The 18,002-nt window shown below is 34.0% G+C and overlaps 1 protein-coding gene across 1 annotated transcript in view; it reads right to left on the reverse strand.

Moving 5' to 3' along the window:
- Nucleotides 1–18,002, reverse strand: part of LOC117564485 (uncharacterized) — a 64,294-nt gene that overhangs the window by 10,961 nt on the left and 35,331 nt on the right. The window contains exons 3-4 of the mRNA XM_034243290.2: nucleotides 1,685–1,896; nucleotides 16–151 (exon numbers count right to left, since the gene is read on the reverse strand). Coding sequence (XP_034099181.2) covers nucleotides 16–151; nucleotides 1,685–1,896 — 348 coding nt within the window. The remainder of the gene's footprint in view (nucleotides 1–15; nucleotides 152–1,684; nucleotides 1,897–18,002) is intronic.

The raw sequence follows: 18,002 nt of genomic DNA on the forward strand, positions 1-18,002 counted from the left end.
GTTTTTGTTACTTACCCACCACCTCCATTTCGCCGGACACCATCGCCGTTTGAAATGTGGGCGCCTCCACGGATATTTCGCATGTAAATTTACCCGAAATATTCAGCGGCACCGACTGCAGCACGACATGACTTTGATTCGACAGGTTTCGCTAGAAAAGTGCAAAAAGAGGGTGTTAGCAAGAGAGCAAGAGATAGGAGAATGAGAACGAGATAGATAGAGTGGTAGAGCGTAATAAAAATTAGTCGAAAAATTTAGTGAATGCGCTGCATAGAAATTGAATATAACGCAATGCCAAAGTGAAATAAAAGCAAAGAAATTCAGGACTTTCGTTATAGATGGCAGCTGGGCTTTTGATGAAATCTAAGGGAGCTCAACTCAGGTGCATTGCAAATGGATATAGAAGTGGAATTTTAAGTGGAAACAAGCTCCATTCCCTCCGCTCCCCTCCAAAAGTCAACTCTTTATGAGTTCCGACTCCTTTGAGTCAAAGCAATTTTGAATATGGTCATGCCTTGGCTTTGGTGCGATATTAAAAAATTGCTATGGGCTGCATTAATCACGTGGCAAGTAATCTTTTATGAATATGTTGAGCAAAAAAACAAAAAAAAAAAAAGAATTTAAGCTTTTCAACTTTGAAAATGTGGCGTTTAAATGTTTGTTTAGCAGACAAAACTATTTCAGCGCATATTTGTACTTCTTTTCAATCCATGCTCTGGTAATAGATTTAAGTAGGATTTGAATTTATAGACAATCATTTTTTTTTAATAAAATGTTTATCTACCATAACATTTTGACCGCAAAGCAGACTTTATGAGTTAAATAATTTATTAAGTAGCGAATCAAAATTTTGAATAAAACTCTCGTGTTCGATTATGCAAAATAATTAAAAATATGAAAATGCATTTTGCTTCTATTTGCGATATATTATCATATATTTAACTAATATTTTTGTGCAATGGGGCAACATTCTGTCGAGTGCCACAATTGACCGAGTACTCGAAATGTTTCACGCAAAATTTAATGTTTGACACGCCGAGCGTTGAATTCATGCGGAAATCCACTTAATAAAAATGGAATTTAATAAATTGCATTTAAAGATGGGACTTTAATATGCACAAATATGACAATTTCGGACCATGGGTTGGATGAAGAGTTTGGTTGGGTTGGGTTGGGTTGGTCAGCCAGCCGTTTAACCCAATTTGCCCTGGACACCTAATTGGCCCGAATGCATTTCAACGTAATAATTAAAGTTGAAAACTTCAGTCGACGACTTTTATGGAGTATTTTTTGCGCAATCTGCATATATTGTTTTTTAATGAGCCGCAAGTCAATCGCAAGCCGACTAATTGGCCTACCGACTGAGTACAGTGGATACTGTGGACTCGCGACTGCTTCTGCTTCTGCTTCTGACTGCCAACTCTGGTTGTTGTTACTGTTGTGCATAATTACAACATTCAGAGGAGCAACAACGACAACGAAAAAAAGAACACAAAATCAACGGCAAATGTGATTTCGCTGGCTTAATGCAATCAGCCATTATGGGCATAATTTACAGTGCGTTTGTTATTTTATGACACGCAACTGCAGCATGTGCTCTTAATGTATGTGTGTGCCTGTTTCCCCTGGGGGAAGCAAGCACACTCTTTGGCTTTGGCAGTCTGTGCGTATACTTGATACTCACCTCCACATTAAGGCCACTTGTCATGGCAAAGACTTTCATTGCCGGATTCTCTTTGGGTGTGTAGCGATAAAACTCACGCTTGCCTTTATACCATTTCACCGAATATAGCGTATCATTTTCCATATCGTAATTACAGGTGAACAAGGCATTGCTGCCGCGCTTTACCGCCTGCGGTATCATTACCGAAACATCCTTGAGCGCCACAATAAAATCTGCAAAAGAACAACAACAACAATGAGTGAGTGCAAACAAATACTTTTATACTGCTTCAAGTAAATGAAATTAAACACAGTCTGTCTGCGAGTTAGTGAAATTGTTTACACGATTTCATTGTTCGCTCAGTCGTCAGGGTTTGTTAGTTGTTATTTTTATTTTTGTCAAGTATCTGTCGAGATTATTGCTGTCATTTCGCTTATGCTAGCAGCTCTTTAATGCTTTCTTCCTAAAGCTCGAATGGCAATTACTCGAGAGAGGTACGCGTAATTTACCCTTTTATTTATTTTTTGTTAAAGTTGTAAATCGAAGAGGTATTTTAATCCAAACTTTTGCAGTTTCTACTGTTTGCGAACAGTAACTTGTCTTCAATTAGTTTCACAAACATTTTCAAACTGCGAGTTCAACTGACCCCTTACAGATCATGAATAGAAGAGGGAATTTTTAAGCTTGCCCGATACCCTACAAAAGTGTGCTTAGTATTCTAGTGTTCAGCCTTTTCTATGGTGCTTTTTGGGATTAAGGTATTATTTGTTTTAAAAAGAGTTCGTAACTGAAAGATTTTTTAAAATTTTAGTTGAGGTGAATGATTATTTTAGTCTTTATTTTAACTAAAAGGAAAGCTTATTACTATATTTTAGTCGTAAGTAGAAATAGACAGACAAACAATAGAATACTGCGAAATATTTAGTATTTTATTTTATTTTTTATTAAATATTTGTTAGTATTTGCAGTATTTATATAGAATAAGTTTGGAAGACATTTAATATTTTATTACCATTTGTTTAGTATTTTTATTAGCAGCTAGTATTCCAAATATTTATTTATTATTTTTTAGTATTTATAATATTTATTTAGAATTTATTCTGCATTTAATTGGTATTTCTTTTGTATTCTTTATTATTTTATTTGGTAAGTAGTATTTTTAGTATTTATTAATTATTAATATAATTGAACGGTATGTGTTCGGTATTTAATTAGTATTTATTTAATCTTTTTTAATATTATTATTTAGTAACTAGTAATTCCTAGAATGTATTTATTATTTTTACAGTATTTATTTAGCATTTTTCGGTATGCATTCGGTATGTCGTCTTTTAGTATTTTTATTCAATAACCAAACGAACCTTACAGACTGTGGAAACACTTTAGAGTTTTCCCTAAAATACCCTTAATTGCGCAATTACTGAGTATATAAGAATAGAATACAAGACTTGAAAAGTTGGGGGGAAGGTAAAAAAAAGCGAAATAAAAGTGCAAACAATGTGCATATGCACAAATTACAAGGCTGAACAGTTGCAACAGGGTTGCCAGCCCCTAACTGAACTCGCTTGCAAACTGAACCGCCCCAAACCGTCGACCCCTCACCCTCATGAACCCCGCAAGTCCCACGACAATGCAAATACATGCCGGGGCATAGAGCTTTTGATAAGCGAGTTGCTAGTTTCTGACCTGACCACAGTACGTTTCGTGTTGTTTCATTTTCCGCAGTGCGTTTCATGTGACAACAAATGTAGCACTAAATAGCACCATGTTCACGAATCTGCCCAACTTCCCTCCTCTCTCTCTGTTTCTCTTGCTCTCCCACTCTCTCATCCCTTAGTTCTCTTATTCTTGCTGCTCTTTTGCTCCCACACTTGGAGCTGGCATCTATTTTTTACCATTTCACTTGAATGCTGTTTTTCCAATGCTTTTTATACCCGACCTCTATGGTTAGAGAAGGTTATAAAAACTTGGTGTTATAGGAAATAAGTTAACAAAAATGACTCGAATATTTAGTATTTATTAAGTGTTTTTTAGTATTTACAGTATTTACTCGGAATAAATAATACTCGAATATATAATGCGGTAGGCATTCGAATAAATTGGAAACGTTATAAAAACTTGGTGAGATAAGAAATCTGTGAAATATTTAGTATTTTTAGTATTTATTAAGAATTTTTAGTATTTGATTTATTTATTACGTATTATTCAGTATGTATTCGATATGTATTCGCCATTATATTAGAATTTACTTTGTTTAGATAAATTGATTTATCAATTTTATCAGAACTTATGTTTTTGATTAATTTCAGGTAATAAATAGTTTTTAGTTTAATTTAATTCAATTCAAATTAAGCGATATAAACTTTAGTGTTCGTAATATTATTTTAACTCTGAATAGTTTCTGAAAATTTCAGAATCATTAGATATATATTATTATTTATTTTGAACGTTAAATTTCATTTATATTTTTTTGTAAGAAATAATTTGAATGTTCTCAACAAATTGTTGACAGGTATCACATAGTCGAGACGCACTCAATAACAGTTTTCTTATTTGTTTTTTTTTACGTGTACATTTGTACAATGCTTTTTGTTTCATATTGACCCATATTGCCTTACCCCTTACCCCTGAACCGCCCCCCGCTGCCCTAGGCATCTACTACTGCTCGTATTGTAGGACGAACGCGATTGTCCTTCAGCAGAGGTTGCATTTGTTGTGGTTGCAGCAGCAGCAGCAACAACAACAACAACCACAGCAGCAACAACAACTTTTCCCTGACATTTTATTTTGTTATAAAAAAAACTTTTACAATCTACGTTTGTTAAGTATTTTAACGGCTTTCTCTGGCGAGCAATGGATTCCACCGCATGCTCAGGTAATATAAACCAATGAAAACTGCAAGGACAACTCGCAGCATCCCCTCAACCCCTCGAATTCCCCGGTGTTCATCTATTAGTCAGTGAACTGGTAAAAGTTTTCAGTATGTCTGCGTTGGGTGTTTATCTGTCAGTTTATGTTTACAAATGTCCACTTTTAATGGTTCTCCATTTAGCTGCAGATAGGGCTGAGGTTACGTATCGAGTGTGTGTGTGTGTGTGTATGTGTGTCACATCGCTCTTCCCCCTTGGCTTTATCATACTTTCCCGTTGTAAAATTCTATTGCAAGTTCGGTTTTCCGTTATTCATTCCATCTATCTAACATATCTGTCTGTCTATCAGTCTCTGCTCTTGTTTCCATTTTTATGAAGTTTCTGCCTCTTTTGTTCACTTTCGTTTTGCAGTTCAGAGTTTTCTTTTTTCGTGCGGCAAACATCATTTGTAATAATGCTTTTTTGAGCTATACCCATTTGCCATTTGTTATTGTTTCTATTCGTAAGCTGGTCAAAATTATTTTAAGTAATACAATATTTTATGTTAAAGTTACAGGCAATTATATTTTGGAATAAATTATATGTTGAAGTTACAACATATTTTCAGTGAATAACATATGATATATGAATGTAAACTAAATCTTTAATTCGAAAATACTTGATACTGTTTGTTTGTTTAATTATTGCTGCATTTCATTTGATGCTTCAACTACATATTATATTTTATTTATGCTCTAATTAATATCAGCTTTGTAACTCTTTATGTAGTTCTCAAATATCAATTTTGAAATAGTTGGTGCGCTTCTAAAACCTATTTTAATTTTGATTTTTTCGTTTCGTATTAATTTCGTTGAAAACAGAAAAACTTTTGCTGACCCGACACGTAATTAATATTAAATTTGCTGCACAAATTTGTAAACAAGAAAAAGTGCAAAACTTTTGCCAATTTGTACTGTATATTTTATGGGGGTTTTCTTTGTTTTTTAGTGCTGCCAAAAAATTGTGATTTTACTGATGAGTTTATAGCTTATTTTTTGGGTGCAGTTTTTATGGGTCAGCTTTTGTTCTGATTTGTTCTGTATTTATTTGTGTCGTCGGGTTTATTCTGATTGGTATTGCGAGACTTTAATAAGTCAGTTAATTTGGAAAGTTTGCAGACAGAATGCATTTGGCGTTGACATTAAAAGCTGATCAAAAGTTAAGCAGACAAAAACACCTCGAAGTGTTAAAGATAAACAGACAAACAAAGGGACGATTTGAAATGTGGTTGGGTTGTGTAGGAGACCAAAGTGTTGCCGAAATGTGAGGGTGCCACTAAGTGGTGTCGACCCAAACAGCCTTGGCCTCCGCTGAAAGTGACACAGTCAATGTGGTGAGAGGAGTGTGAAGTGTGTGGAGATCGAGGCCGAGACGCGACCACCATGACAGCCACAAAAACCTGACCAATGTCTGACGAGCAGGATGTCGACTCCACTCGACTCAACTCAACTCGACTGGTAACTGTCAACACTGTAGCCAGGCATTCAACCAAACGCAACCCCAACCGACTCCTCACTGTCTTGCAGTCATTTCAACTTTGGAATTTCAATATGGTGCTGGGCAAAAGCGTCGCAAAATGCCGCAGGTGGTAGGCATACATACAAAGGACGTGGACGTGGACGTGGTCTCTGGTTGATACTACAGCAGGACATCAGGACTGCAGGACAGCAGGACTGTTAACTGTTAACTGGTCGCTGATGGCAGCAAGAAAAGCAAACAAACCAAAAAGTAAATACATAAATTAAAAGTGTTAAGGCGCGAAATGTTTAATGCCCACATTTAATGAAATTGTGTGCTCAACAGCTGAAATATTTCAATATTCGTGCTGAATATTCGCCAGTTTGCCTCCAATCAGATCCAAAATCAACATTTTCACTCGATAGTATGGCCCAATTTCGATTTATCTGGGCAAATTTAATGAGCAATATCAGAAAATCGAAAATGGTGAAACTGGAGAGAATATTCAGTCATTTTAAGAACTAATTACACCGGAAAGCAAATACCAATGAAGCTAAAATATATTTCGATTTAAAAATACTCAAAATACAATACAATACTATATGTATATGTTTAAATATGTAGAATAAATGGAATTAGAATTTCGCTTTTAATTCAGTATTCAGAATTTTTGTATTGCTGTATTTAGCTAAAATATATTTTAGTTTTCCACTCTGTTGTTATTAAGAATACTATAAGTATAATAATATACTATATATAGCAAATTAACGTTGAATTCCGAATACACTTCCATATTCAGCAATTTCGTATTGTAATAATTATATTATTGACAGGAACACAGTATTTTGACATACTCTAAAACCAATAACATACTTCAAAATTTTAAGCAAAGTGCCGAACTCAGCAATTTTGTATTATTCCCGTAAATAGAAAGTTGTGTATTAGGCAACTTCATTGGAAATCGCTTTAAAGACTTGCATTCTGTCCTCAGGGCTTGTCTTTATTTATACGTCTATCGTTGCTATTCCATATTTTTTCATTTTTTTGCAACAATTTTTTATCATCAGCTGTCAATAGTCCGTGCAGTTGGCCAGGAAAAATGGCAAAGCAAAGGGAAAAACAGTGAAAATCATTACATAAAAAGTGTTTTATGTTTTGCTATTGCAACTTTGACCAGGCGGCATATGAGCCAAACACACACACTCACACTCTCACACACACACATATATCTATATATATGCCCTGATAGTTAGTTGTATAAGGTTCTCTCTAGCGTTGGAAGTAGTCCAAACTTTACAGCAACAGCAACAACGCTCTGTATAAACACGAACTGTGTTTTAGTTCCTTTTCTGTATTTGCCATAAAACTTAAAAAAAAGAATACACTAAAAATAAATAAAATACAACAAAAACAAATAACAAATCGAAATAAACGCATTTTTATACATACATAGAGTACATATATATTCGTATATCTGTATTTATGAACCCCATAAATATGTCAAATAAATTACAAAACAGTCAAAATATTGTGGCATCTGTGTGTAACTTGCCTCTCTCTCTCTCGCTCTCTTTTTTTCTCTCTCTCTTTTGCACTCTTCGTCTCTGTCTCTGTGTGAAGTCATTTATGACGATAAGGTAATGTATTTTAAGTATTTTTTATTTTTGTGCTTTTGCGTTTTCGTTACCAAAAACTCCCTTTATGATGCTTAAATCTGGTTTTAGGCTATCCAAACTCTTTTGCATTTGAATCCTTTGTTCATTACATGCCTTCAATTAGTCAAATTTTGTGTTTAGCTTTAAGTTTTCGAAAGTTCACTTCGCAATAATTTAGTTGGTGAGTATAAAAAATTTTAAATATGTTTTTTTTAATAGAAATGCAAATGTGAAATGAGTTCCTGATAAAGTAAAAACAATATCTACGAATATTAAGTTCGTTTCCAAAAAAAATCAAAGCAGTTTTCTTTTTAATTATGAATATTCAGTAAAATAATATAGAAAAAGTTAATAAAACAATAAATAATAATATAATAAATATAATAATAAATAATACAAATATTAAATATTAAATTAAATTCAATTACTTTTTACTTTTACACAATAAAAATGCCTTTGATGCAAATGAAATTGAAAATCACACATCTTGCAATTCATTTGAGCTAAGCTTGGTTGTTTTTCGAAAATAATTACACATTTCACACCACAAGCATCTGGTAACTGCTATTGGTATTTAGATAACCCCTGCAATATATTCGGGCCAAATGGAACTTTGATAATTTGGTCATTGAAAACGCTGGAAAAACCGCGCGCAGTGCCCGCTAAATATTTAGAGGGAGGTTAGAGGGGTAAAACTACTCGTATAAAATCTGCGGCAAACTTTGCATTTGCCGCAATGGTAAAAATGTGCACACAAAGCTGACAACAAAGCAAAGGAAGCGGGGGTGGGGGAGGTAAGAGGGAAGAGGGTAATGACAGCAGGAGTGAGAGGTGATCATCAGGCAAAAGCGCTGCCCGCAGACAATTTCATTAGAGTATAAAGAAAAAAATTAAAAGCATACACAGAGAAAACACATGCGACGTATACAATAATGAACATTGAAATGGCCGAGGAATGTGATGAGAGGGAGGGAGGGATAAGGGAAAAGGGATTGGGGTACTGGGTAGGTAAGTAACCAAAAATACCGAAAAACTAAAAACAAATACAAAATGAACGCAATTTTCAGTTGGCGCATTCACAAAATGTTTACCACTGCACCGGAAATGCAATACACACACACACACTCGCAAATACACACACAGAAAAAGGAACACACATACAAACAGAGAAAATGTCCTTTTGTGGGTTTTTTGATAGAGCCCAGGCAGGCAGTTGTTGGGGTTGCATGTTTGGGCAGTTTTGGCCGCTCAGTGCTCGACTATTAAATAAACATGCAAATTATTGCGCAATTTTTGATTACAATTTTTCAACAGGCTGCAAAGACACGCGCAATATAAATGATTGACTATCAGATACTCTGCACAAGCATTTGTCATGCGTTTTTGATGACTACAGTTCAACGTTGCGTATACGTAATAAGTACACTTCATTTATACAAGTATAAAATGTATATTTTATAATTTTGTGAATAATTCAATACATAAATTGATACTTCGAACTGCGTAATCAATAACTTCAGTTCTATGTTGCGTATACGTAATATGCACTCGTAAAGATATACAATATACATATATGTATATACATATATTCTAATATTTTAAATAAATTAAAATTGGTAAGCCATTAGAGTTTAATAAATGAATTTATTAGGCGAGCTACATTTTTAATGACTGCAGTTCAATGTTGCGTATACGTGATGTGTGCAGTGCACTTGAAATATTATGGATTACAAATTGTATACTTTTAATATAATAGATGTATTTTAATTTTTGAAATAAACCACACTTATTTTAATTCATGAATTGGTTATTCGTTTTTAGTTGCGTATACGTAATGTTGCGTATACGTCATATATGCTATTTATTTGTGATTTATTTTCCTAATATAGATATATTTTTCAATATTCTTTAAGGATTTAAAACCAAATTATATATTTTTTAACTAATATTCAAGTACGTTAAAATACTATTAAATGTTCTTCTCAATAAGAAATAAATTTAAATTTACTTTTTATATAAGATTATAAATATTGCGAAATATTCTATAAAAGTTGCTTTCCGACTAGTCAACTGACATTTGAATCAATTCTCGGATAGTTAGCTCATTTCTGGTAACAACTGAATAACTAACACAGCATTATTATAAAACCACTTCTAGGAATTTAAGTAAAATGTGAGACTTTTAATCTGATTATTAGCTGCTTCCTAGAAACAGCAATTTAAACGCACAATTTTACTAATTTATTTAAGTAGTAAAATTCATTTTGATTCCACGGAAATCAAATTTCTATTGTAGTAGTTTAAGTAGCTTAAGAAGTTTTAGTACTGCCAATAAAAGCTTAAGAATGTGTTGAGTATAACTAAATATTTTTGGGAGAACCTTTGTTATTATCGATTTACCCGCCATTTAAAGTGAATACAGGGTATGGGAGCAACAAAAACACAGCCTGCATATTTGTGTATGTAAATCTTTGGCCCACTCTTCGAATTATGCTGCCCCTTCACACCATCCTCGTTTGCTCGCCCTTTTCACCATCCATTCAGTGCATGCATTTAACACTCGACGCCTATTTTGCATACAAATTTTATTATTATTGTACATATTTGTATTGAATCGCTGGGAATGCCGCTGCGACAATGCCCATGCAAACAACAACATATTTGTTGTTCTGCTCTCTGTCTCTGTCTGTATGTGTGTGTGTGTGTGTGTGTGTTTTATGTGTGTATGTGTTTTGTTGTATTCATTTTTTTGGCATTATGCAAAACGAAAATCTGCAATTTTTCGCCTGACACTTGTTTGTTGTCATGTTTTCTATATGCTGACAATTACCAAATATATAGAATGACATATCAAGAGAGCGATGTATATTTCCGAATAAATCCGCTCAACAAAAAAATAGATGATTGGCGTATTTACAAAATTAAAGAAGGATTTTGCTATTTTTACCATTTGAGAGGGATTATAAAAATATGTCGATTACGCGAAACGATTTTTGATTTATCTGCTTGAAAATGATGCAATGCAATAATGCAACTAATTTATGCGCTTTTGTAGCAAGAGATTTGTTGATCTAATTTCTATAAAGTGACATTTGTTTGTGATGTAGAATATAGATTTTAATAGAATTAAATAGTGTGTTCTAATCATTTATTTTTGTTAAAGTAGTTGCTCAAATTTTACTTAAAGGAATTTATTTGGCTAATAAATATTTATCCATCTCTTTCATATAACTTCGTTTAATAGAGGCAATTTTCAATAGTCAACTTTTTAGTTTTATTGTTTTTTCTGGAAACTTTTCCGCAACGCTTTTCAATCAGAGTTTCGGGTAATGTAAACAGCTGCAGCTGTGAAGCTGACAGCTTTGGAGCCATAAGAAATTTCAATTCTAAGCGAGCATATTCAAAATTGTTAAATATTCAGATAAAAAATGCAATATTAATTTATGCAACAATCCATTTGCGGCAATCGACGGCACACAAATCGACCCATCAACTGCAGCTACCCGACAAACTTGAATACTATAAAAGTGCAAAAAAAACACTGAACGTTTGGAAAGAAGACAAAAGCAATATATGGAATTTGTGCTCTATGCATTTTGCATGCGAGTTTTCAGCAACTGTTGTCAGTCAGGTGCACTCGCAGAATATACACACAATACATCGGTTGAAGCATTTATGTTTATATTTGCAATAGCTCCCGCTGCACACTCGCAACACAATCTGAAATAGAAATGAAACGAAAAACAAAACCAGTTTTATCGGAATAACAAATTTGATGGGGTTACAAGCAAAGTTTCCAAAGTGAAGAACAGCGGAAAACTCACTCAAGTGGATATGAAAAGCATTTAATAAATATATATATAATATATTTATATTTTGTTTGCAATATTTCTTATTCATTTGCAGTTTATTTATTTTTTAGTTTCAATTGTCGCTTGATTATAGATGCAATTGAAAGGTGAACTAATATAGGGAATATTTAAGCTATCGTTAAAGTAAGTATTGAAATGAAAAAATATATTATTATTTGCTTAATTTCTTAGCTATCAATATAATGAGGATTTCTCAAAAATTTTAGTAAAAAAAATAGGTGTTTAGATATTACAATTTGTTTTTAAATTTCCTATAGAAATTACCCAAATCATTATATATATATTGCCGTAGTTAAAGTTAAACTTTATTTTAAATCTGGGCTAAGAAACATAAAATAGAAAATAAATAAATAATAAAAAATTCTCAATAAATTATTCTCATTTTCTAAATTTATTAATAATTATAATCGTGTTCAATCAAATACTAAATTTAAGGTGTATTGAAAACACAGCTCAGTTTAAATTTTCTCTAGATCAAGATAGAAAATATGGGAAAGAATAGCGTAAGCAACGACAATAAAAACAGCGAATGACCCGCGCATTTCTCTCATCTCATCTTCGTTCATTGCATATCAATGGAAATGAGTTTTTACCGAAAGTTTTTCCCCGACTTGAATGGTTGGCAAAGGGGAGCGAGATGACCACGCGCTGATGATGATGATGTTACTGGCGACGATTTGGCGGCCACTCACACAAACACACACACACACATACACACACACAGATCCACACTCATGAATGCCATGCACTGAATTATCCACTCTTCAGTGTACAGTATATATCCCCAATCTCTTCCCCCCTCTGGGACCACCTCTTCAGAGTTCTTTTGTATTCCTCTCGCTCAATGGAGATGACATGTCAAATGCATGAACAAATAGTCGTTGGCTTTCTTCTGATGCTTTTATAGATTCTCAATGAATTTTCGCTTATACTTTTTTTCTATAAAATATATACGAAAAAATACAAATTGAGCGCTGCGAATTATTATAATTATTTGTTTGTCTGTCGCCGCATTGAATGCGAATTTTTCGGTGGAAATTCGAGTTTAATTTGCACAAAAAGCGTCTGGCATTAGGCTGTCTGCAAATGAGTTTATAAGAAGAAAAGCTTCTTGACTTAAAAGTTAAGATAAAATTTAGAATTTCACACACTTTCTTTAGTTAGTTTGCCTTTAATGTATAGATAGAAGAAGCAGTTTGGCTACGTTCACTTCAACGTTGCTCAATTGTCAAAACAATCAACTGATGCAATCAATATGCGAATGCGAATGCTCTCAGAGTCCTTAGCGTTCCCTTGCACCCGCTGTCCTCGGGGGAGGCAGGCACATTACAATGCCATTTGAGTGCCATAAACAAAATATAAAATGTTGTGCATACTCCACTTCTGCTCTTTCTCTCTCTTATTTCGTATTTTGTATCTCGCATCTCGGTATCTGTCGAGGCGTCGCTGCCAATGCACAATTCACACAGTTGGATTAAAGTGCTTGGCTAACAAAAAGTGCCAGCACGTCAAGAAGCCCAACAACAACAATAACAACCACAACAACTGGAAGTCGAACAATAAATGGCAATAAGAACAACAATGACAGCTGCTCGAAGGTGCAGAACTGTTGGGGATCTCAGCGGCCAAACATTGTTTAGTAATTTATTTTATTTTAGACAGTTTTTCCCATATCTACCAAAAGTGTTTGCTACTTATGCCTCGTCATTGAAGCAGCCAGCTCTCTCTCTCTCTCTCCGGGCTGAAAGATTGCCCAGCTACGTGTGGCCAGTAACTTTTGTATGCAAAGCATGAGCAGCATTTTTCAGCTGCAGCTCAAGTTAACATATTTTATACCCTCTAGAGGAGTACATTACTTTCAGTCTAAGAGATGCAGAACGCATCGTTGAAATTACTAAAAAAAATGTATAAAAAGGTCGGTCTAATAGGTTTGTTCTTTGAAATAGCAGTGCTGACAACCTAAGATAAAATTTAGTTAAAAAAGCTTAATTTATTTATTTTGACATATTTCAACAATTTTTTTTATTTTTGGGTAACTTAATATATTAGCAAATATAAATAGTAAGAAAAAAGGGATGTACTATGTTGTTCATTGAAATAGCAGTGTTAAAAGAAAAATATAATAAATATCAAATAAGATTATAGATAATATAGTCCTACTAAATTACGATTTGATTACTACGTACTATTTAAAGTTTTGCATATGTTACATTGTTATTTTAATGAATGTACTGAATGCATAATTTATAATGATTCGATTACTAAATGATATATAGATATATAATATACAAGTTTGCAATTCTCTGGCTATAAATTATTATTTTAAAGAGAACATTTATCAAGTATTTATAGCAGAGAATAGACAGTTTGCAAAGCAAGGACTCAGTATTAAAAACATTTTGTGAAAACTAGAATTCTATAAAATAGAGTCAATAAGTTGTCAGTCCTCTGACCTAGGCTATAAATTTGTATAATATTTATATAACTGTGAAACAGTATCAACTGTGATAGTAACGATTAGCTTCTTGACTTTAGTCAAATTATATAAAATTCAAATTTCGTAGCTAATACTTTGCCGTAAGAGTGTTTAGATATCGACTTATCTGTCATTCATTTTCATCCCTTACGTTTGGAGTTTTTTTGCATCTTTTGGTGGCAGAAACCGAAGATAAATTGATATATAGTACTCAGTATACTATGTGTATTTTGAGACTGCAGCGAGCGAGTTATTTACATTTTGGCCAATGCACAAATTGTAAACTGTCCGTTGCCATTTAAGCCAAAAGAAAGCAACATGAGCAACAACACTGGCAATAACAACAGCGACAACAACAACAATTTCGATGGCAATCCTTTTATTGTTCATTGTCAGCATGCCTTAATTAAGAACGCTTCGACTTTTGCAGACAGGCAAGGCAAGGCGAGGCGAGGCGGGGCGGGGCGAGGCGGTTGCCTCATCCGGCGACCTTTTTTGCCAATGTTTACTACCTTGTCTGGGCCACGTCAGAGGAAAAGTGCAAAATGTGAGGGCGGGACAAGAGAAACTGCAAGCCGACAATTTGCAGTTTACAGTTCACAGTTTACAGTTAACAGCAGAAGTAAGGCAGCTTGGTGTACGTGGCGTATACGTTATTGCAAAAATACCGAAAATTGGTTTGTTTGATGAAACAATGTCTGCCCAAATTCGATCCCTATATCTATATACATTTATATGTATATGCATATGTATGTCTGCGCTTTTGGTAAAAACTCTGCAACTCTCTGATAGCCAAAAGAAATTACGAATTTACATAGCGCATCCATTTGTCCATTTGTTGTTTGTTGTGCTCTGCTGTCCCCCCTTCTGCCCTTTTGTTAATAACTATCGACGAATGGAGGGCAAACTGAACCGAGATGACAGAAAGACACCCACATCAACATCTACATACACATCCACATGCACATTCACATCATGGCCATATTGATGTTCGCATCACATTGCAGTTAACAACAAACATTCCAATTAACAGCAAACCAATTGCAAATTGCACAATCTCAAACGCGATGCAATGTGCCAATTGCCAATTGCCAATTCTATGATTTTCATGGCAAGTTATCCAGTCGAACACGCACATCAAAATGCGAATATGCTGTTGATAAAACAATGGTCGAAACAATAACTACAGCAAAGCTTATGTTCTACTGTAACCTAACATATGTTCTTTAAAATAAACTATTGCTTTTAAGATGAATTACTAAATTCATTTCAACTGTTGATATTTATTAAATGACTTAGAGCAAGTAAGAAAGCTACAGTCGGGGGTGCTCGAAAGAGTGTGGTATTATTCTTTAAATATGCCAAAAATATACCGGAAAAATACTCAAATGTACCAAAGTCTATAGTTGGTATATTGATATAGAATTACATTCAAAATAAACCATAGATTACTAAATATACAAGATTGTCAGCCCGTTGTTCTACCCGTTAGGTATTGGGTATAAAGAGTCTCTAGTAAAGAGGTGTGAGACCATATATTGTGATTGTGAATCTTGCATGTTCTTAAAACTTAATGGCACTTATCTATTCAATGCCTTAAAACAAATTTATTGCCCGACAATTGTAACGAAGCTTTTCAGAAAAAACGGATACAATTTAAATCATTTTTATTCATTTTATTTGATTGTCACTCTCATCAAATCACAACTTAAGAATGATATGAACATTCACTTATCCTTACGGTGTTCCAATTTATGTTGTGCATCAATTGGGATGAGACTTTTGAGATAGCTAGTAGAATAATTGTTGAAAATCGCATTTTGTTAAATCTTACTTTGTCTTATTTTTGTGATCTTTAGATTCACTGGTCTCAACATTCTTCTAATATCAAAAAAGTATAAATAACATTTTGTTTTGCATTCTTTAGCAAGAAGATATACTTAGCTCTTTGGTTTATAGAGATGTTGCATTCACTAGGGTGTACTAAACCAATATCCAATACTAAATAAATATAATTTCTCATGGAATTTTTCGTTAAATTTTATGGTTGTGGCGTTTGTTCTCTTATATATCTTAACATTGTTTCAATACCAAAAGAAAAGTAGAGGTAACAATATGATTTGCATTCTGCAACTTAGCACTTTTCTCAATTCTGTTGCCGAGGCGTTAATTCTCTTTTATGGCGATCTACAGCCATAAAATTGGCTACACCCTTGTCCAAATAAGACAAAACGATGGCTTATTGCTTACTCGTAGGTAGTCCACTGTGTGTGAGCTGTGCCCACTCAATTTGTGGGCAGTTTATGGCACCTCATATCCTGCAGCTGCTTCTGCACACACACGCGCCATCTATCGCCTGATGGTGGAACTACAAATGCTCTCAAGCATAACTACGATTTTTAATTGCAATGAATGTGACAATTGGCCAGTTAGACAATTGTGTATCGTCTTCCTTTCTCTTATGCACACACCCAGGAGAATGCTTGTAAATGGTAAATGAAGGAATGAATGAATAATCCGATTACATTTTGACCAGCAAATGGATATTATCTCAAATGTGTTTTGTGATTCAAAGAAAATGGAAGATATGCAATTGTATTTGGTGTTCGTCTTAGGTTCTGTTGATACGAGTATTATTGTGGACTTCAAACTAAAATGGTAATCAATGTGTTTGAGGTAATCAACTCGAAATGATTTGCACATTTAATATATGATTACGTGTGTGCTCGTAATCTGTTGATTACGTACTTTAGTTAATTAACATGAACTATTTATAGTCTATTAATTCGTTCGGATTGAACTCAAAGCTGAGATAGTTTTGGGTTTATATTTGTGTGAAGTGGCATTTAATTATAAATTGGAATACAGTTTACAAATATCAGAAAATATTTACACTGATATCTTGAAGCTTTAGAAATATCTTTCAGTATGAATTATAAATAGCTTACTTATATTTCATTTATTTGAATTTATTGTAGTATTCATTATCGAAAGATGATTTATGATCTGTTATTAGCTTGAAAAATGTTTCATAACTTATCCATTTGATAATTCCTGCAGCATGCTAATAAATAGTTGCGGGTATTTGCAAAGAGCACATGTCAAGTTCTCAGCATCTCAGGCATTTGCATGTCCTTGTTGTCGGTATTTTAATTACACATTTTGAACTCGAATTGATTTATAACATGCAAACTGAGCTCTGCTCTGCATATAGTACATATATCTGATATGTTTGCTTATGTAAATACTGTTGATTTATTGGTCAATCGTCGTCGGAATAGATATTTTCTAATTGTGCAAATGTTTGACCTGCTTTGAGGCTTAGTTCATCGATTGCTACGCATTTCTCAAATATATCATTTTCAAGGAGATTCCACTGACATTTCGAATGTCAAAAAAGATGTAATGTTTACCTTGCCAGCTGAACAGAACTTAATGTAGTGTGTGTTTCATTACGCATACGCCACGTTTTACGGATTCACTTTCATTTGAAGGCGACTTTTGTCGTTCGCCCTTGTATTAATTGCTGTGACATACTATTTAAGTTGAGATTTTATGTGTGTTCACTGTCAGATAGAAAAGTTCGCATCGGACAATTCATTTCTCTGCCTTTGTCTGACCAAATTGATTGAATTTACTGCTTAAAGCCAAAGCCAGGGCAGTTAGACCGAAAGGCAGCCAGTTAGCCAAGTTGTTGGCCATAAAGACAACGACGACGACTCTCCAAGCTACTCTCTCTCTCCTTCTGTTTGTGTGTGGGCGCGGTCATTTCATTTGAAATCCTGCTAGGATTTGTAATGAAGATATATACACACATGCACACACATACACACAAAGTCTTGGACATACGCACACACACAGCAAATCACTTAGTTTCGCATTACAAAGCTATCCTGACAAGGGGAACACAACTCCTTTGGCTGCTGTTCTGCGTTGTTCTGTTCTGTTTGCTCAACGCTGCTTTTCTGC

This window comes from Drosophila albomicans, chromosome 2L (assembly GCF_009650485.2).
Source record: "Drosophila albomicans strain 15112-1751.03 chromosome 2L, ASM965048v2, whole genome shotgun sequence".
In the NCBI taxonomy this organism is placed as follows: Eukaryota; Metazoa; Arthropoda; class Insecta; order Diptera; family Drosophilidae; genus Drosophila; species Drosophila albomicans.